At 39.4% G+C, this 22,500-nt stretch overlaps 1 protein-coding gene and 1 long non-coding RNA gene across 4 annotated transcripts in view; one reads left to right on the top strand and one right to left on the bottom strand.

Annotated features, from left to right (window-relative positions):
- Nucleotides 1-22,500, bottom strand: part of LOC115222231 — a 127,615-nt gene that overhangs the window by 69,038 nt on the left and 36,077 nt on the right. For 2 of the 3 annotated variants that reach the window (XM_036511136.1, XM_029792391.2), the window contains exons 2-4: nucleotides 13,341-13,416; nucleotides 9,444-9,614; nucleotides 209-400 (exon numbers count right to left, since the gene is read on the bottom strand). In XM_036511136.1, the coding sequence (XP_036367029.1) occupies nucleotides 209-400; nucleotides 9,444-9,614; nucleotides 13,341-13,416 (439 nt within the window). Of the gene's footprint in view, nucleotides 1-208; nucleotides 401-9,443; nucleotides 9,615-13,340; nucleotides 13,417-22,500 lie in introns of those variants that run through there. The other variant, XM_036511137.1, reaches the window with a different exon arrangement.
- Nucleotides 19,246-22,500, top strand: part of LOC118767096 — a 9,721-nt gene continuing 6,466 nt past the window's right edge. Inside the window, exon 1 of the long non-coding RNA XR_005002990.1 lies at nucleotides 19,246-19,257. This is a non-coding gene — a long non-coding RNA (uncharacterized LOC118767096). The remainder of the gene's footprint in view (nucleotides 19,258-22,500) is intronic.

Genomic DNA, 22,500 nt, shown 5'->3' on the forward strand with positions numbered 1-22,500 from the left:
GACTGGAGCCTCGCACAGACTTCTGGCTTCCCAGACCCCGGTCGAACCGTCCAACCCATGCTAGCATGGAAAACAGACGTTAAACGATAATGATGATGATGATGATGATGATATATATCAAGATGTATACATACATATATACACATGCATACATATACATATATGTATATATAATGTACTATGTTCAATGTTATCAAGTTATACTTACATCCAAACTCAACACGAGTGTATGCCTCTGTGTTGTCTTTCTCATTTATGCAGCTGATTTTATAACTAGTTTGCTCCTCACTTGAGAAAAGCACCTCAACTGTATGCCCTCTCAAGACAGTTGCATTAAACTTCGAGATCGTTTGTTTGCAGTCTCTTGATATTTCTGTTGAGTTTCCAGTGGTCTTTGCTGCTGTTGTAAGACAAGAAGATTCTTTAAATTAATTTTTGTAAAAGAAAAAAGAAAATCAGAAATATTAAATTTTTAAATGAGTGGCTGTGTGGTAAGTAGCTTGCTAACCAACCACATGTTTCCGGGTTCAGTCCCACTGCGTGGCATCTTGGGCAAGTATCTTCTACTATAGCCCCGGGCCGACCAATGCCTTGTGAGTGGATTTGGTAGACCGAAACTGAAAAAAGCCTGTCGTATATATGTATATATATATAAGTGTGTGTGTATATGTTTGTGTGTCTGTTTGTCCCCCTAGCATTACTTGACAACCGATGCTGGTGTGTTTACGTCCCCATCACTTAGCGGTTCGGCAAAAGAGACCGTTAGAATAAGTACTGGGCTTACAATGAATAAGTCCCGGGGTCGATTTGCTCGACTAAAGGCGGTGCTCCAGCATGGCCACAGTCAAATGACTGAAACAAGTAAAAGAGTATCTCATAGAGATATGTACGGTGGTGGGGCGATAGAGTGGTTGTATACTGTCAACTTAACGTGACAGTAGGGGAATTACACCACCGCTGTTTAGCCCTAGGAAGCATCGACGCTTCCTATCGGCCTCAACACATTTCTTGTGTCCTTACATATTTACAAAGGGGAGACAAATACCCCCAACAGCTAGGCCTGCATCTAGAGACACGCATGTTTCAGGATCTTTGCCCATCATCGGTCTAGAGTAGCAGAGGCCTGCTAGCTGAAGATATCTGTCTAGACTTCGTAAATATATATATATATTTTCAGTGAAATTTATTCACTGATCACCAAAATCAGAAATATTAAATTTCTAAATCTTTTAATAAAATTCAATGCTTATATATTGGTAATATGTAAATTTCTTACTTCAGCTATCAGAACAACGCAGCTCTAAAACAGCTTTCAAATGAACACTCCGGAAGGGAAAATAAATAGAGGAAAACCAAACTACATGGCACAGAATATTCATAACTGACATGATGACATGAGAAAACAGGGCTGGATTAAGAACCACAGAAACCCTAAGTACTTGAAAGATTTTTGTGTCCCTATATATATGTAATTCAAAATATACACAATAATAAGTCATAAGGAGGCGCAATGGCCCAGTGCTTAGGGCAGCGAACTTGTGGTTTTGATTCCCAGACCGGTAGTTGTGTGTGTCTATTGAGCGTAAATACCTAAAAGCTCCACGAGGCTCCGGCAGGGGGTGTTGGCGACCCCTGTTGTACTCTTTTGCCACAACTTTCTCTCACTCTTTCTTCCTGTTTCTTGAGTAATGCTGCGATGGACTGGCGTCCTGTCCAGCTGGGGGGAACAGATACACCACAGAAACCGGGAAACCGGGCCCATGAGCCTGGCTAGGCTTGAAAAGGGCGACGTTTATCGTTTTTTTAATAAGCCATAAAATAAATTCTTAATTTTCGAAATGAAACAAAACTAACAATAAGATGGCGCAGGAGTGGCTGTGTGGTAAGTAGCTAGTTTACCAACCACATGGCTCCGGGTTCAATCCCACTGCATGGCAACTTGGGCAAGTGTCTTCTACTATAGCCTCGGGCCGACCAAAGCCTTGTGAGTGGATTTGGTAGACGGAAACTGAAAGAAGCCCGTCGTATATATGTATGTATATGTGTGTGTGTTTGTGTGTCTGTGTTTGTCCCCCTAGCATTCCTTGTGTGTTTATGTCCCCGTCACTTAGCAGTTCAGCAAAAGAGACCGATAAAATAAGTACTGGGCTTACAAAGAATAAGTCCCAGGGTCGATTTGCTCGATTAAAGGTGGTGCTCCAGCATGGCCGCAGTCAAATGACTGAAACAGGTAAAAGAGTAAAGAGTATGGAAAAATAGTTTATTTTTGTATGCTTCTACTTTATTTGTATGGATAATGTTTTCTAGTTTTTTATTAATTGCAATGTCTTTGATCAGATCCTCAAAATTCATCTTATGTAACATATCCGCTTCCATACTTAGCAGAGATAAGACATCCCGAATATTCTTTTAGCAAGTTTAAAGTGATTTCTTTTGTGCCGTAGACCATTCACCATTTCTGTGGTGCCCCCTCCCCCTCCTTTCTTTGATACACTAGGCACATGCTTATTTTGTTTAATAGTTAATCCAGTGCTGTGAGAGAATCCAATATCACATGGCTGGATGCAGAGAGAAGCACAGCCAACAGAAACAAGTGGTTTGAACTTGTTACACCAAGAGCTAAAGAGCAACTGATACAGAATATGTGAATTACATATTCTTTTCTGCTCTAGGCACAAGGCCTGAAATTTTTGGGGAGGGGGCCAGTCGATTAGATCGACCTCAGTATGCAACTGGTACTTAATTTATCGACCTCGAAAGGATGAAGGGCAAAGTTGACCTCGGCGGAATTTGAACTCAGAACGTAACGGCAGATGAAATACTGCTAAGCATTTCACCCGGCACGCTATTGTTTCTTACTTCTTTATTGCCCTCAAGGAGCTAAACACAGAGGGGACAAACAAGGACAGACAAAGGGATTAAGTCGATTACATCAACCCCAGTGCGTAACTGGTACTTAATTTATCGACCCCAAAAGGATGAAAGGCAAAGTTGACCTCGGCGGAATTTGAACTCAGAACGTTTCGGCAGACGAAATACTAAGCATTTCACCCACCGTGCTATTGTTTCTGCCAGCTCACCACCTTATGTGAATTACATATTGGTGCATGCATATATACAAGCATGCATAGATGTATACATATATTCTTGTATTCGTTGTATTATATACGTTAACGATTCTCAGTTGGTGCAGGAATAGCGAAATGATTAAGAAGTTTGAATCCCAATCATATGGTTTTTAGTTCAGTCCCAGCCCATGGCATCTAGGGTAAGTGTTATTCACTATTGTATGGGGGAAGCACTCCGTCGGTTACGACGATGAGGGTTCCGGTTGATCCGAATCAACGGAACAGCCTGCTCGTGAAATTAACGTGTAAGTGGCTGAGCACTCCACAGACACGTGCACCCTTAACGTAGTTCTCGGGGATATTCAGCGTGACACAGAGAGTGACAAGGCCGGCCCTTTGAAGTACAGGTACAACAGAAACAGGAAGTAAGAGTGAGAGAAAGTTGTGGTGAAAGAGTACAGCAGGGATCACCACCATCCCCTGCCAGAGCCTCGTGGAGCTTTTAGGTGTTTTCGCTCAATAAACACTCACAACGCCCGGTCTGGGAATCGAAACCGCGATCCTATGGCCGCGAGTCCACTGCCCTAACCACTGGGCCATTGCGCCTCCACTTTTGTATAGTCCTGGATTGAACAAAGCCCAGTGAGTAGATTTGATAGATGGAAACTATCGGTAAAACATAAATTCCAAAAAAGAAGTTATAAAGCAGTATATTATATAATCCCATAATTTAAAAAAAAAAACACAATTCTTGTAACCCAAGATTTCCTGCTCAAGATGATAAACCGTTTATCAAGCTGAAAACAAGACACATGTGTGTGTCAGTTATCTTTTGAGCAGATAACATTGAAAGAAGAGACACATTGTAAAGAAGCCAAGAAGACACAAGGGAGATAACCAATGTTACACTAATTTAATATCAAGAACACACAAACCAGATGCCAATGGTTTACTAAGTGTCCGGAGGCGCAATGGCCCAGTGGTTAGGGCAGTGGACTCGCGGTCATAGGATCGCGGTTTCAATTCCCAGACCGGGCGTTGTGAGTGTTTATTGAGCGAAAACACCTAGAGCTCCACGTGGCTCCAGCAGGATGGTGGTGATCCCTGCTGTACTCTTTCACCACAACTTTCTCTCACTCTTACTTCCTGCTTCTGTTGTACCTGTACTTCAAAGGGCCGGCCTTGTCACTCTCTGTGTCACGCTGAATATCCCAGAGAACTACGTTAAGGGTACACATGTCTGTGGAGTGCTCAGCCACTTACATGTTAATTTCACGAGCAGGCTGTTCTGTTGATCGGATCAAACGGAACCCTCGTCGTCGTAACCGACGGAGTGCTTCCACTAAGTGTCCAGTGGTCTACTGTTAAATTCTGACAAGTTGTATTTCTTGAAATGTGAACATACATAAAAAAAAAAAAACTTGTTCTTTGAATTTATGTATTCATTGGAAGTTCTCAAGATTTTTACGAGATACAGTTTTTAAAGAGAACACAACGAACATTTTTTGGACCCATTAATATGGAGTCTGGGTTACCAGCGAGCTGGCAGAAACGTTAGCACGCCGGGTGAAATGCGTAGCCGTATTTCGTCTGTCGTTATGTTCCGAGTTCAAATTCCGCCAAGGTCGACTTTGCCTTTCATCCTTTCAGGGTCGATAAATTAAGTACCTATTTCTTTACTACCCACATGGGGCTAAACATAGAGGGGACAAACAAGTACAGACAAACGGATTAAGTCAATTACATCGACCCCAGTGCGTCACTGGTACTTAATTTATCGACCCCGAAAGGATGAAAGGCAAAGTCGACCTTGGCAGAATTTGAACTCGGAACGTAACGACAGACGAAATACGGCTTCGCATTTCGCCCGATGTGCTAATGTTTCTGCCAGCTCGCCACTAAATTAAGTACCAGTTACGCACTGGGGTCGATGTAATCGACTTAATCCCTTTGTCTGTCCTTGTTGGTCCCCTCTGTGTTTAGCCCCTTGTGGGTAGTAAAGAAATATAATATGGAGTCTGGATTTGGAGAGGATTTTCCATCAGATGTCAAAACTTTCCCTTCATCTTTAAGTTTCCAAATTAACCCTTTAGTGTTCGCATTATTCTGCCAAAACTAATGCTTTTTTATCCACATTGTTTTGAACTAATCATGCATTATCTTGTAGCTATGAGATTTTGATGAGGTAGCTGTCAATTTTAAAAATGATATTGCAGGGTAGGTGTGAGAGACCAGATCTGACCAGTTTGACCATAAAACAGGCAGAATACTTATGGCCGGATATGGCCGGTTTAAATGCTAAAGGGTTAAAGCTGAAAAGGTTGTTGAATGTCTCTTATCGTGGTGCCTAAAATTCAAAAGATGGTATCCAGATTTAATTTCTCCTTCCATGGCTCCGATATAACATTTGATATGAGTACGACTATTGTTTTACTTTGCAGAAATTTGTGCTCCATACAACAAAAGCTATATATTGCACTCCAGTCCTCTAGGACAGGAGTGCAATATTTTTCTGAATTTATACACACGTGCACACACACACACACAAATACACACACATACAGAGAAAAGAAATCTTGTCTCTCAAATTTATGTATTCGTTGGATGTTCTCAAGTTTGTAATGCAATTCATATGCACACACATACACACATATATATATTTCTTTACTACCCACTAGGGGCTAAACATAGAGGGGACAAACAAGGACAGACAAAGGGATTAAGTCGATTACACTGACCCCAGTGTGTAACTGGTATTTATTTTAATCAATCGTGAAAGGATGAAAGGCAAAGTCAACCTAGGCAGAATTTGAACTCAGAACATAACAGTGGATGAAATACCTATTTCTTTACTACCCACTAGGGGCTAAACATAGAGGGGACAAACAAGGACAGACAAAGGGATTAAGTCGATTACATCGACTCCAGTGCATAACTGGTACTTATTTAATTGACCCCGAAAGGATGAAAGGCAAAGTCGACCTCAGCGGAATTTGAACTCAGAACGTAACGGCAGATGAAATACGGCTACGCATTTCGCCTGGCATGCTAACGTTTCTGGCAGCTTGCCGCCTTGAAAAAGTTGGCTTTGCTGAGATTTGAACTCAGACTGTAAATATATGTAAATATTTAATATGAGGTATTAAGTCTGGCACGGTATCATCCCTGCTCGCATACACATATATATATATATATACAAATACACACACATACATGATGAGTTTCCAGGAAGTTTGAGTCTACCAATTTCAGTTAAGAATGTAATCAGTAACTTAGCAAAGTGAACATATTAACCACAAAACTCTGTCTACACTTATATTTATCTTTCATCTGATATATTGATATTAATGTTATTTTATATCATATGTCACTTGCCACAAGGTCAACTTTTGTAAGAGAAGAGGCATAGTAAAGAGCATCAGGTGCAGTTTATGTTATTGTTGTTAAGTTGACTTACCAATTCCAGGAAAGATCAGGAAGGGCAAGCTTGCTTTATAGTAGTAGTAGTAGTAGCTATCGTTGTTTAACATGAAAAAATTAGCACACATACTAAAATATATTTTACATATCGGCATCATCATCCTCCTCATCATCATCATCATTTAACATCTATTGTCCATGCTGACATGGGTTGAACAGTGTGACCAGAGCTGGCAAGCCAGTGGGGCTGCACCTGACTCCAGTCTAATTTGGTGTGGTTTCTATGGCTGGATGCCCTTCCTAATGCCAACTACTTTACAGAGTGTGCTGGGTGCCTTTACATAGCACCTCATGTGCACTTTTATTTGGCACTGCACAGACGCTTTTACATGACGCCACACAGGCACCTTTATGTATTACCACATGGGTGATTTTACATGGCACTCCATGGGCACTTTTATGTGGCACCACATGGGTGCTTTTATGTGACACTGCACAGGCGTTTTTACATGATGCCACACAGGCACCTTTATGTATTACCACATGGATGCTTTTACATGCCACTCCATGGGCACTTTTATGTGGCACCACATGGGCGCTTTTATGTGGCACTGCACAGGTGCTTTTACATGACGCCACACAGGCACCTTTATGTGTTACTGCACGGGTGCTTCTACATGGCACTCCATGGGCACTTTTATGTGACACCACATGGGTGCTTTTATGTGGCACTGCACAGGCGCTTTTACATGACGCCACACAGGCACCTTTGTGTGTTACCACATGGGTGCTTTTACATGGCACTCCATGGGGCACATTTATGTGGCCCCACATGGGCGCTTTTACATGGCACCTCCATGACTGCTTTACACAACCAGAAGGATTGATCTTAACACTTTTACTATGGGGTATGGGTCTTCTTGAGTACTACCAGGTGCCAGGTATCTCGGTCCTTCGTTATTTCCCCTGAAAGGTTCAGCTTCCAGAGATTGTTCTTATATTAATATAAGACAATTAATGTTACCAAATGGTTTCAAGCTGAGAGTCTTCCCGAAGTGAAGAGATAAATTAACAATCACTGAACATGGCTAAAAGGATCTTTTCTGGCTGCTTTTGCTTGCAGTTTGTTGAGTCCTGGGCATACTTTTCCATTCAGCTGTGTCTGATGATTGTTAATTTACCTCTTCACTTCTGAAAAGTTTTCAGCATGAAACCATTCAGTAACATTATAAGTTTTGTAGTTTTATATAAATAATAATATATCCACTCTATTACCTCCTCCATACAAGTGCCTCCTTTTTTTTAGCCTATGACAATTTTTTGTCACCTTTTATGTGTGTGTGTGTGTGTGTATGTATGTGTGTGTGTGTGACCTTGTGTGTACCGTTGCCGATTTTTTTCCTCTGTCTTCCCTTCTCTGGATCTATCCTTCTCCTATGTTTCCGACGAAGAGCTCCGCTCGAAACGTTAAACCCTCCTTCTTCCCTTCTTTCCTGAGCATCCAATAATACTATATTTGTTCGCCGTCCTCACGTTGTTGTGTTTTTTTTGTTTGGATTAACTTTATATCTATATATATATATATATATGTGTATATATATGTATATATATATATATATATATATATATATATATATATATTATAATATATATATATATATAGAGAGAGAGAGAGAGAGAGAGAGATATGTATATATATATATATTATATATATATATATTATATATATGTATATATATATATATATATGTATATACCTACATATCTATCTATCTATATATATATGTATCTCTCTCTATCATCATCATCATGATGATGATGAAGAGAGAGATACATATATATATAGATAGATATGTAGGTATCTATCTATACTCACACACATGCACACACACACGTGCACGTGCACACACACACACACACACACACACAAGCACAGACACACACGAGACTTCCACACAATCTGCAGATATAAAATGTTTAATGCAAGAGACATTAGTCAGTTTGAGGCTTTAGTGGAAGACACTTGCTCAAGGTGCCATCAATTGAGATTGAACACAGAAACATGTCACAGCAAACTGATTATCACACACCGAACCATGTGGTTCAAAAAAATGATTTCCTTAACCATTCAACCATGTCTACCCCATACTGCCCTTCTTTAACCCCTTTCGTTACCAACCCGGCTGAAACCGGCTCTGGCTCTGAGTACAAATGTCTTGTTTTCAAAAGTTCTGAATTAAAATCTTCCACCAAACCTTAGTCACAAATAATGTTCCTAACACTAGCTTAATGATAACTAAGTTATTTTACTCAGTTCTTTGTTATATTTAAAATTAATTGAAGGAAACACAGAGCATCTCAACAGAAACATGGTAACAAAAGGGTCAAAATATAAAACAGAGAAACAATTCTTAACCCTTTCAATGCCAACCCGGCTGAAACTGGCTCTGGCTCTGAGTACAAATGTCTTGTTTTCAAAAGTTCTGAATTAAAATCTTCCACCAAACCTTAGTCACAATTTATGGTCCTAACACTAGCTGAATGATAACTAAGTTCTTTGTTATATTTAAAATTAATTGAAGGAAACACAGAGCATCTCAACAGAAACATGGTAACAAAAGGGTCAAAATATATAACAGAGAAACAATTCTTAACCCTTTCAATGCCAACCCGGCTGAAACTGGCTCTGGCTCTGAGCACAAATGTCTTGTTTTCAAAAGTCCTGAATTAAAATCTTCCACCAAACCTTAGTCACAATTTATGGTCCTAACACTAGCTGAATGATAACTAAGTTATTTTACTCAGTTCTTTGTTATATTTAAAGTAATTCAAAGAAATACAGAGCATCTCAAAATAAATACGGTAACGAAAGGGTTAAATTTATTGGTAACAGTCCAATGATTAAAAGTAGTAAAGGACTAAATAAGTGGAAGAATATAATGTAATAGTACTTACTTTTGAACTTTACTGTAATGGATTTTGATTTTTTGCATAAGATATGGTAAAAAAACTCATTGGTGCCATTCTGTTCTGAACCAGTGTCACTGTTAATACATTTTATTGCTTGGACAGCTTTGACTTCTTTAAGTATCCTCTTTGCAGGGCTTATCCTTATAGTTTTGGTATCTGAAGTAAATATATTGGAAACGTATACTGTAAATATATTGGAAACGTATACAGCAGGAGTGGCTGTGTGGTAAGGAGCTAGTTTACCAACCACATGGTTCCGGGTTCAGTCCCACTGTGTGGCACCTTGGGCAAGTGTCTTCTACTATAGCCTCGGGCCGACCAAAGCCTTGTGAGTGGATTTGGTAGACGGAAACTGAAAGAAGCCCGTCGTATATATGTGTATATATATATATATATATGCGTGTGTGTGTTTGTGTGTCTGTGTTTGTCCCCCTAGCATTGCTTGACAACCGATGCTGGTGTGTTTATGTCCCCGTTACTTAGCGGTTCGGCAAAAGAGACCGATAGAATAAGTACTGGGCTTACAAAAGAATAAGTCCCGGGGTCGAGTTGCTCGATTAAAGGCGGTGCTCCAGCATGGCCGCAGTCAAATGACTGAAACAAGTAAAAGAGTAAAAGAGAGTGTATTAGATGACATAAAGGATGCATGGGTATATTAGATGCGTCCAAACTTCAGCAACATGTGTTCAGGAAAAAAAACCTTTTAGTGCACTGAGCCATGTAGTATTTAAAGCAACTTCCCATGTAGGACCCAGGGAGATTTTTTTTGAGACATTTAAAAAAAAATAAACAGACCAGGAGTGGCTGTGTGGTAAGTAGCTTGCTTACCAACCAAACAGTTCCGGGTTCAGTCCCACTGCGTGACACCTTGGGCAAGTGTCTTCTACTATAACCTTGGGCCAACCAAAGCCTTGTGAGTGGATTTGGTAGACGGAAACTGAAAGAAGCCCGTCGTATATATATGTGTATGTGTGTGTGTGTGTGTGTTTGTGTGTCTGTGTTTGTCCTCCCCAACATCGCTTGACAACTGATGATGGTATGATTACATCCCCGTTACTTAGCGGTTCGGCAAAAGAGACCGATAGAATAAGTACTAGGCTTACAAAGAATAAGTCCTGGGGTCGATTTGCTCGACTAAAAGGCGGTGCTCCAGCATGGCCGCAGTCAAATGACTGAAACAAGTAAGAGAGTAAAGAGTAAAGTGCATCCCACATGTGCACACACACACACACACACATACACACACACACGTACACATATGTGATGGCATAACAGGTGCAGGGACATGTTAAGCACAAACTAATTTCAATTTGTGGAAGGCGCGTGGCTTAGTGGTTAGGGTGTTGAACTCATGATTGTGATGTTGTGGTTTCGATTCCTGGACCGGGCGATGTGTTGTGTTCTTGAGCAAAACACTTCATTTTCATGTTGCTCCAGTCCACTCAGCTGGCAAAAATAAGTAATCCTGCGACGGACTGGTGTCCCGTCCAGTTGGGGAATTTCTACGCCACTGAAACCGGGAAACCAGTCCTTATGAGCCTGGCATGGCTCGAGAAGGAACATTTATTTTTTTTTTTATTTCAATTTGCATATAGGAACCATGATGTGTTTTGGAGACTTTTACTTCAAAAACAAGAATATGTCTTATATACCATTAAATATAACAATAATAATAATAATAATAATTTTTCAAAAGGAAGTTTGAGCTGATATTGGATGGTGAGGTGGGATGACATCAGCAGCTGGGGAGCTGACCGGAACTTGGGGCTGACCGGAAGAGGAAGGGGCAGGAGTGACGCATGCACCGTTTTCGATCGGGGTAGCCGACAGAGCTGGACATGTGAGCACTTTGTCAAGGTAGGGGAAAAGCAGCTGCTATTTTTAGCGTTTGGGTGGGGCCACGTGGAAGGGTGCATTACTGCCGGAGATGTCTGCATCGAAGAAGAGAAGGTAGGTGTCTTTATTTCAAATCTCCCACATACACCACAGGTGAGAAAGTCTATAAATCATGTAAGATAATATTTATCCACAGGTGCAGGAGTGGCTGTGTGGTAAGTAGCTTGTTTACCAACCACATGGTTCCGGGTTCAGTCCCACTGTGTGGAACCTTGGGCAAGTGTCTTCTACTATAGCCTCAGGCCGACCAAAGCCTTGTGAGTGGATTTGGTAGACGGAAACTGAAAGAAGCCTGTCATATATATGTATATATATGTATGTGCGTGTATGTTTGCATGTCTGTGTTTGTCCCCCTAGCATTGCTTGACAACCGATGCTGGTGTGTTTATGTCCCCGTCACTTAGCGGTTCGGCAAAAGAGACCGATAGAATAAGTACTGGGCTTACAAAGAATAAGTCCTGGGGTCGAGTTGCTCGATTAAAGGCGGTGCTCCAGCATGGCCGCAGTCAAAATGACTGAAACAAGTAAAAAGAGAAAAAGAGAGTCATTCAACAACACGCTAGCAACAGAGCCAGATCTCCTAGATTTCACAACTAGCCATCTTAAGTAAAGAATGGTATGTTCCAGTACCATTAACCACCGCAGCTCGTTGCTGGAACGTACCAGTGATGCCACGTATTTTGTGCAGTCATGCTGCATAATTACAAGGAAATGTAATTTCTTTCCATTTTTACAAATCGAAATTGAACCAATCCTATGACTGGCACCCGGCAGATGCCAGGACCCTGGACTGGAGATACATAAAAAGCACTATCTGAATTGTGGCCGATGCCAGTGCCACCTCGACTGGCTTCCGTGTTGGTGGCACGTAAAAAGCACCATCCGAATCGTGGTCGAAGCCAGTGCCGCCTTGACTGGCTTCCGTGCAGGTGGCACGTAAAATGCACCAATCCGACCGTGGCCGATGCCAGCCTCGCCTGGCACCAGTGCAGGTGGCACGTAAAAAGCACCCACTACACTCACGGAGTGGTTGGCGTTAGGAAGGGCATCCAGCTGTAGAAACATTGCCAGATAAGACCGAAGCCTGGTGCAGCCTTCTGGCTTCCCAGATCCCTGGTCGAACCGTCCAACCCATGCTAGCATGGAGAACAGACGTTAAACAATGATGATGATGATGATTCACAATTAACCTTTAATATTTGGCCCTCATGTTATTTAGATATTCTGAAAACCATGTCAAAGATACAGAATTAAATATTTTCTGAAATTATGAAAATGTAGCACCACTCGTGCATATGACAGTTGTATGGAGTTTGTGATGAACGATCCATTGTACATGCAGTGGTTAACATGTTAAATGAGGCATACTTCTTCAGAGTTGATCATGGTTGATCTGCATTTCGTTATAGATTTGCTCAATCAGGATTGACCCATGGTTAAACAAGAATGCTGTAGCCACCAATCACATCCCTTTATTCAATCTTTTGTACTCTTTTACTCATTTCAGTCATTTGACTGCGGCCATGCTGGAGCACCGCCTTTAGTCGAGGAAATCAACCCCAGGACTTATTCTTTGTAAGCCTGGTGCCTAGTACTTATTCTATCGGTCTCTTTTGCCGAACTGCTAAGTTAAGGGGACGTAAACACACCAGCATTGGTTGTCAAGCGATGTTGGGGAGGGGGGAACAAACACAGACACACAAACATATACACACACATATATATACATATACATATATACGACAGGCTTCTTTCAGTTTCCGTCTACCAAATCCACTCACAAGGCTTTGGTCAGTCCGAAGCTATAGTAAAAGACACTTGCCCAAGGTGCCATGCAGTGGGACTGAACCCAGAACCATGTGGTTCATAAGCAAGCTACTTACCACACAGCCACTCCTGAACCTGCTTTTAATTTTTGTATACACGTACTCTCTCTCACACACGTACTTTGTAAATTATGTAAGGGAGTACAAGAGTGATACATACCAATTAGACTATTTTCTGTTTGTTTGAAAATAAGGCAGACTAGAAGTAGTAGATTCAATTTCATTTTATGCCACACCTAAACAAAAAAAAAAACAAAACAAAAATAAAAAAGGTATAGTGACAGAAAAAATGAAAGATTGAGACACAGAATGGGTCAGTTTGTATGAATATGCATATCTACACACGTACACACACACACAAATACATATCTATGTAAATATATGAAGAGTGTTGTAGTTTGTTTGAAGTATTATGATGCGGAAATAGAATCACAAATACAGCTAGAAAGCTTTGTACAAGGCAACAGGTTAAGTTAAGTAACTTTAATGTATTTTGGGCACAAGACCCATGGTCAGAAGTAAACACCTTTAAGTAATGTCCATATATATACTCTTTACTCTTTTACTCTTTTACTTGTTTCAGTCATTTGACTGTGGCCATGCTGGAGTACCGCCTTTAGTCGAGCAAATCGACCCCGGAACTTATTCTTTTGTAAGCCCAGTACTTATTCTATCGGTCTCTTTTGCTGAACCGCTAAGTTACGGGGACGTAAACACACCAGCATCGGTTGTCAAACAATGCTAGGGGGACAAACACAGACACACAAACACACACACATACATATATATATATACATATATACGACAGGCTTCTTTCAGTTTCCGTCTACCAAATCCACTCACAAGGCATTGGTCAGCCCGGGGCTATAGCAGAAGACACTTGCCCAAGATGTCACGCAGCAGGACTGAACCTGGAACCATGTGGTTGGTTAGCAAGCTACTTACCACACAATATATATATAGAGAGAGTTAATCCAAACATGAAAGCACAAAAAAACACAACAACGCGAGGACGTGGAACAAATATAGTATTATTGGACACTCAGGAAAGAAGGAAAGAAGGAGGATTTAATGTTTCGAGCGGAGCTCTTTGTCGGAAACATAGGAGAAGGAAAGATCCAGAGAAGGGAAGACAGAGGAAAAAAATCGCCAACGGTACACATGCAGTCATATATATATATACAGCATGACTTCCGCCCATCCCCCCATAAAAAAACCACCCTTTTTTAAAACTTTTTTCTTTTCACACAAACCCCCCTTTTCGGCCCACGGGGAATATGAATTTGCAAAAAAATTGGCAAAAATCGACATTTCTAAACTACCACCTCCACCCCAATTTCCTTCATTTTTAACTTCTTTCAGAATTCTTTTTCTCAAAATATGCAGAAAAATACAGAGATTATGATTCTAAAAAAAATTTCTGGGTCGACTTTGCCTTTCATCCTTTCAGAGTTGATAAATTAAGTACCAGTGAAACACTGGGGGGTCAAGGTAATCGAATACTCCCTCCTGTCAAATTTCAGGCTTGTGCCTTTAGTAGAAAGGATTATTATTATTATCATTATTATTATGGTTATTATCATTATCATTATGGTGGTGAACTGGCAGATTCATTAGCCAGCTGGTCAAAATGCTTAGCAACATTTTGTCTGTGTTTACATTCTGAGTTCAAATTCTGTCAAGATCAACTTTGCCGTTCATCCTTCGGGTTTGATAAAATAAGTACCAGCTGTGCACTGGGGATCAATGTAATCAACTTATCCTTTCACCTGAAATTTCAGGCCTTGTGCCTATAGCCTATAGTAGAAAGGATTATTATTATTATTATTATCATTATTATTATTATTATTATTATTATTATTAAGGCAGCGAGCTGGCTGAGTCATTAGCATGCTGGGCAAAATACTTGGTGGTATTTTGTCCGTTGCTACGTCCCGAGTTCAAATTTCATTGGGGTTAACTTTGCCTTTCATCCTTTCGGAGACAATAAAGTCAATAAATTAAGTACCAGTGAAACACTGGGGGGTCAAGGTAATCGAATACTCCCTCCTGTCAATTTCAGGCTTGTGCCTTTAGTAGAAAGGATTATTATTATTATCATTATTATTATGGTTATTATCATTATCATTATGGTGGTGAACTGGCAGATTCATTAGCCAGCTGGTCAAAATGCTTAGCAACATTTTGTCTGTGTTTACATTCTGAGTTCAAATTCTGTCAAGATCAACTTTGCCGTTCATCCTTTCGGGTTTGATAAAATAAGTACCAGCTGTGCACTGGGGATCAATGTAATCAACTTATCCTTTCACCTGAAATTTCAGGCCTTGTGCCTATAGCCTATAGTAGAAAGGATTATTATTATTATTATTATCATTATTATTATTATTATTATTATTATTATTAAGGCAGCGAGCTGGCTGAGTCATTAGCATGCTGGGCAAAATACTTGGTGGTATTTTGTCCGTTGCTACGTCCCGAGTTCAAATTTCATTGGGGTTAACTTTGCCTTTCATCCTTTCGGAGACAATAAAGTCAATAAATTAAGTACCAGTTGAGTACTGGGGTTGATGTGATTGGCTGTCCCTCTCCCCACAAAATCAGGCCATGTGCCTATAGTAGAAAGGATTATTATTATTATTATTATTAAGGTAGCTGAATCATTAGCATACTGAACAAAATACTTAGTGGCATTTCGCCTGCCACTATGTTCTGTGTTCAAATTCCACTGAGGTTGACTTTGCTTTTCATCCTTTTGGGGTTGATAAATTAAGTACCAGTTGAACACTGGGAGTCGATGTAATCAACTATACCCATCCCCCAAAATTGCTGCCCTTGTGGCAAAATTTGAAATCATCATCATCATTATTATTATTCCTTTTTAGCCCTTTTCAAGCCTAGCCAGGCTCAAGGGCCTGGTTTCCCAGTTTCTATGGCGTATGTGTTCCCCCCAGCTGGACAGGACACCAGTCCATCGCAGAGTTAATCAAGAAACAGGAAGAAAGAGTGAGAGAAAGTCGGGGCAAAAGAGTACAACAGGGGTTGCCACCACCCCCTGCTGGAGCCTCGTGGAGTTTTAGATGTTTTCGCTCAATAAACACACACAACACCCGGTCTGGGAAACGAAACCGCGATCCTCTGACCACGAGTCCGCTGCACTAACCATTGGGCCTCCACCATTATTATTATTATAATATTATTATTATTATTATTATTATTATTATTATTATTATTATTATTTTGCTGAGGTGTGGCATAAAATTACATAGCCTTTCATCCTCTCAAAGCCAATATTCAGGCCCCAGTTGAGCACTCGCGTTGATGCAATCAACTAGCCCTTTCCCTAAAATGTTGGACCTTGTGTTAATAATAGAAATTATTACCATTATTAGTATTTTAGTAGTAGTAGTATTATTATGCAATGTGGAAGTGACAACATTTAGTCAATTGCTAATGCTGCGATGGATTGGCATCCCGTCCAGCTGGGGGGAACACATATGCCATAGAAACCGGGAAACCGGGCCCATGAGCCCGGCTAGGCTTGAAAAGGACTAAAAAGGAAAAAAGGAATAAGCGGTAGAGTGTGGAATCATTACAGCATCAGACACGCTTTTTCGGCATTTAGTTGCATCCTTTCAATTTTTCAGTTCAAAATCTGCTAAGATCAGCTTTTCCTTTTTATAATCCTTTCAGGGTGGAAATCAAAATATTGCGGTTGATATAATTGATTACATCAATATCTCAAATTTGTGGCTATGTAAGAAATTAATATTATTTTAATTAATTCAGCAAATATGGGAGACAACACTATAAAGGCTTTAAAACATGACATGGACATCATGAAATCTAAGTTAACCCAAACTGTGATGGTCTTTGAGTGTGTCACCAGTGAGGGTGTCATTGTGCAGCCCTACACCTTTGAACAGAGCCTTAGGCTCAGTTGAGATGGCTATGTGAAGCTTCTAGAGACTGTAGTCAAATCTTAGCTGGAAAGGGTTACTATTGGAAGAAATCAATATTATCTTATTTCAGCAAATATGGGAGACAACTCTTGACTTGTTTCAGTATTGATAGACCTTTTCAGCAAAAGAGACTTCACCATACTTACAGAAGTAATGAGCATTACTAATTGGAGTAGCATGCTCATTATCTCAGAAAGTATCCATTGGAGTCAGTGAAGGAATGGTTAGAGTATTGTGGGTTCAGATCCTTGATATGATGGCTTGTTGTGTCCTTGAGCAAGACACTTCATTTCACATTGCTCCAATCTACTCTGCTGAAAATCTGAAAGTGAGTACCAATCAAGTGCTGGTACAGCTCGTTCTTTCCCTTTTCTCCAACTGCCCCAACCTGGATAAAAGGATAGAGATGTCAAGAGGTTATTTACCATAAATCCTCGAGTATAATCCGCATTTTCTCCCAAAATTTAAAGGTCAAAATCCCTAGTGCATACTTTGTACGAAGTTAAAAATGAAAAATATTTTCTAAGCAATGTCCGAGTCTCTATTTAATCTTGTTAATATATTTTTTATTTTTTGGAACACTTTTTTTTTAGCTGGGTGTTGTGGTGAGAGAGTCATGACACCCCCTGCAAGAATAGACTTGACCAAACAACTATAAGTAGTAGAGTCTGTGAAGGAGAGTAGGTGTTAATCGCAGGAAGCTGTAAGTTGTCGTTTTAGTATATTCTGTTGTGTCTGGGGAGAGTCATTTTCTTTTTGCGCCTTATAATGTAACACACTCATCGGTAAAATTTCCACTTATTTCTTATTTTTATTTCCCTAAAATTTTCGTTGCATCTTGCAACCTTTTCAATAGTCTTGACTTCACCAGCCCCAATTTCTGGCCTCCTAATTCCTCTAATTGTAATCCCATGGGTTATTATGTATGGGGTGTTGAGTCGTTTTAGTAGTTTGTTGGAATATCATTTGTTGGTTTGTGTTTAGTTCGTGGAGATTTTGTTGGATTGTTACGTTGTTGTTACCCTGTTTCGTTATGTGTTTATTGTTACTATAAGGTTATATTGTAAAAGAGTATTGTGATAACAATTGGCGATGCTGCAATATTGGTGACAAGGATTCGAAGCTCACACAGGTCAGTTAACAAATTCTTGTGATACAAAGTTGTAAATTATATATTTCTTTATTGCCCACAAGGGGCTAAACATAGAGGGGACAAACAAGGACAAAGTATTAAGTGGATTATATCGACCCCAGTGCGTAACTGGTACTTAATTTATCGACCCCGAAAGGATGAAAGGCAAAGTCGACCTCGGCGGAATTTGAACTCAGAACGTAACGGCAGACAAAATACGGCTACGCATTTCGCCCGGTCTGCTAACGTTTCTGCCAGCTCAAAGACCTATTAGCCTCTATAATGCAGTTGCAAAAACAACAGCATGAACAACAACAGGAGTTGCAGAAACAAGTACTTCAGTAACAAGAAAAACAACAACGGCTAATGGAGCTATGTCTTAAGAAATCCAGAAACACTCTAAGATTGTTTTCGCCAGATGGCATATCGAACTCTATATCAGAATTCAGTTATGACCCAGAAGAGGGTATAACATTTACAGCATACATTAGAAGGTACAAGGAAATCTTCAAGGAAGATTGCAAGTCGTAGACGGACAATGGAAAATTAAGACTATTCTTACGTAAATTAGCGCCAGCTGAACATGAAAAATATTGTAATTTCAAATTACCCCCAACCCAAAAAAACTAGTGAAATTTGTTTCCAGGAAACAGTCGAACTACTATCAAAAATATTCATTTCCCTATTTAACACTCAATGGGAATCTGGTTAAAAAAGAGGATGAAGACTTTGTCGCATATGCCGGGCTTGTAAACTGAATGTGCGAAAGATTTAAACTGAAGGAACTAACTCCTGATATGTTTAAGTGCCTCGTTTTTATACAAGGGCTTATGGCAAACAAAGATGCGGAGATACGTGCAAGAGTTCTCACAAAACTTGAACAAGCAGACCAAAGTTTAACCCTGCAGTCAGTTGCAGAAGAGTGTCAAAGAATGGTAAACTTAAGTCAGGATGTAAAGAAAATTGAAGAGATGGAGTTCTCACAAGTACAAGTATGTCTATCAGGAAGTATAAACAAAAAAAAATGTTAAAACGTAACCCATGCTACAGATGTGGAACCCCACATTTCAGGATTGTCCTTTCATAATGCAAAAGTGTTACAGTTGCCCAAAAAGTAGGACACAAGAGGTCACATTGCAGAGCAGAGTTATGAAGGTTGAACCTAAAAAATTCTAGTTTTCTCAATGGAAAGTATAAGCGACACCAAAAAGAGGAAATTTGTACATGTAAAAGTAAACAAAGTGAATATTAAATTACAACTAGATACCGGTAGCAACATCTCGATTATTTATATCGATACAAGGAAAAGAATTGGAAAACCTACATTAAGAAAAAACATCGAGGCGTGACAGGTGAAAAACTACACTTCTAGGCAAAATGTGGAGTGATATCAAATTCCAGGGAAAAACCCCCCGTGGAGCAAAAGTTTACATAGTAAAAAAACACAACCAATCTGTTCAGTACAGACTGGTAGGAGTTGTTTGACTTATGGGACTTCCCCATAAGTCTGTTCAGTAAAAAAAAAAAAATGGCTGTCTTATCAGTGAAAATAACTCAGGAGTTAAATTGAAGAATAAAATCAATAACTTGTTTCCTGAAGTGCTGTCAAATAAATTAGGTCTCTGTTCTAAGACTGAGGCCTGTTTTCAAATAAAGGTAAATGCCGTACCTATGTTCAAACTTAATAGAAATGTACCGTTTGCTGCAATAAAGCAGGTAGAGGAAGAATTAGATAGACTGGAGAAAATAGGAATTATTGAAAAAGTAGATTATTCTAAGTGAGCAGCATAAAAAAAGAAAAACAAAACAAAACCAGGGTGTGTGCTGATTTTTCTACTGGATTGAATGACCAATTCTTCTTTTGGATCTTTTCGGTTTGAACGACAGTTTTTTCCCCTCTTTTTCCAATGTGACCACTCGCTTCCTGAGAGATTTGGCTGTTGTTTCTAGCGCATCCCAAGATCACTCTCTTCATTTCTTTCTAATGTATGTATATATATAAGTCTTGAATGCGTGCCCTTAATAACAAACTTGACGTAGTTTTCACTTTCTGTTTCATAATTGATATTTTAAAAGCTATTTTTAACTTCCAGAAATATACTGATAAATTTGTCACCGTTATTGCTAGTTTTAATTGATTATTGCCAAGTCTGCAAATAGCTATATTCAAATTCCCCAGTAACTGCTACAAATTTATCCCACTCAGAAAACCCAGGCGTTAATGTATGTGAAAAATTTCAAATATACTTGGTTTTTCCCATTTGTTCTGATTTAGTAAATAAAGAATTAATGATTAACGCCAGCTATTGTTTAGTTACGATGTGCTACTTCATCTAAGTAGGCCAGTGAGAAATATGTTCCAACCGTGACCAACCTGCCTTTATATATATCCATGCCTATATTATCTCATGTGTCTGGGGTTTTATTTTAAATGGTCAGTGCAATTTAAAGGGAATTTGACTGCTATCTTTAGCACGTCTCGAGACCACTTCGAGGTTGTTGTTTAATCCAGGAATAGTTCGTGATTTCTGGGATCTTTTCGGTTTGAACGGCAGTTTTTTCTAGCGTGTCATATGAAATTGTCACCCATAATTATGACCCTAGTATCGATCTATTGCATTTCAATGTTTATGGGTTGGGGTTAGGGTTAGGGATAGGGGTGGGGGAAGGGTATCTTTTTTTCTTCACAAATGTAAATAAACCCAATCTGTTTCTTAAACGAGGGACATATTCATATGGCACAGAATGTTTTTTTTTACCTCAATAGACGTCATTGATTGGTTGAAATTGCAGAAATTGGAGAGAAAAAAAACCAAGAAATATCTTACAAACTATAGCATTTTCTCAATAAAGCCAAGAGAAAAAGATATTTTATAAACACATTCTACCAGTATACTAAGTTTAAAAGTGTTTAGTGACGTGGAAATTATTTTAAAAAACTGCCGTTCAAACCGAAAAGATCCGATTTCTGATTTTAGCGATATTTTATAGAAATTTTAAGTGGTTACCAAAACACAATAGTCACCTAACATGTAGTGTGGGTGTGCGACATTGATAAGGGGCAAATACCCTGAAACTAGTCTGTAGCTGCCAGACCAGCAAGGGGAAACGGCTGACCTCCCCTGATCGACACAGGTTTATGTGTCACATAGCTAGCTAGAGGCGATGGCCTCTTGGAGTTAATCAACGGCAGCATTCGTCCTATTTTTCTGGACTGCCATGTTAGCTTGGCGATAACTATTAATAGGTTTCGATACAGTTTTAACAGAAAGGTTTAGAAGAGTTAGATGAAAGTTCTCTGGTAATTTTATTTCGTGTAAATAAACGTTTAGTTAATTTGGCTGTTGTTTCTAGCACATCTCAAGATCTTGTAAAAAAAAGATGTATATATAATATATTAGATATGAAAATTACGATTATATCGGAATTTAAGCAGAAAAATGGGGAAGACTTCAGCCCGTCCTCACCCATTTTCTCCCAAATTTGTTTATTTTTCTAATTTTTTTTTTCCATAAATCCCCGTTTTCGGATACGGAAGTTCCGGAAAATTGCCAAAAATCGGCATTGTGAAAAAATTTCCTCCCCTTTCCCTTCCAACTTCTTCAATTTTGACTTTTTTCCGCAACACTAACCCTAAAACCCTAACCCTAACCCTAAAGCCCTAACCCTAAACCTAAAACCCTAACCCTAACCCTAAAACTCTAACCCTAACCCTAACCCCAAAACCGTAACCGTAAGTATAGAAATGTTTTGAAATTTTTGTCCGAATCATGATGTCCATATTTTCCCGCATATTTAGAAAAAATAGAAAAATTCTTAAAAAAAAAAATTTTACAAAGATTTTTGGAAATTTTTTTCAGAATCATAATCTCCGTATTTTTCCGCATATTTTGAAAAAAAAAATTTTGAAAAAAAGTTAAAAATGAAGGAAATGGGTTTGGGGGTGAGGGTGGTAATTTAGAAATGTCGATTTTTGCCAATTTCTTTGCAGATTCGTATTCCTCGTAGCCGAAAAGTGGGGGTTTGTGTCGAAAAAAAAAAAAATTTTTTTAAAGGGTGGTTTTTTGGGGGGTGGGGGCGGTCTCGCCGAAAAATGTTTATTTTCTAAGTCGATGAAAACAAATTTAATTGCATTTAATTTTTAACTGTCTTTATAAATAGTTTTCACAACTAAATTTATAACTGAATATAATAGGATAATTGAATCTATGACTGTAGATTCCATTGGC

The sequence above is a fragment of the Octopus sinensis genome, linkage group LG19 (genome assembly GCF_006345805.1).
Source record: "Octopus sinensis linkage group LG19, ASM634580v1, whole genome shotgun sequence".
Taxonomy (NCBI): Eukaryota; Metazoa; Mollusca; class Cephalopoda; order Octopoda; family Octopodidae; genus Octopus; species Octopus sinensis.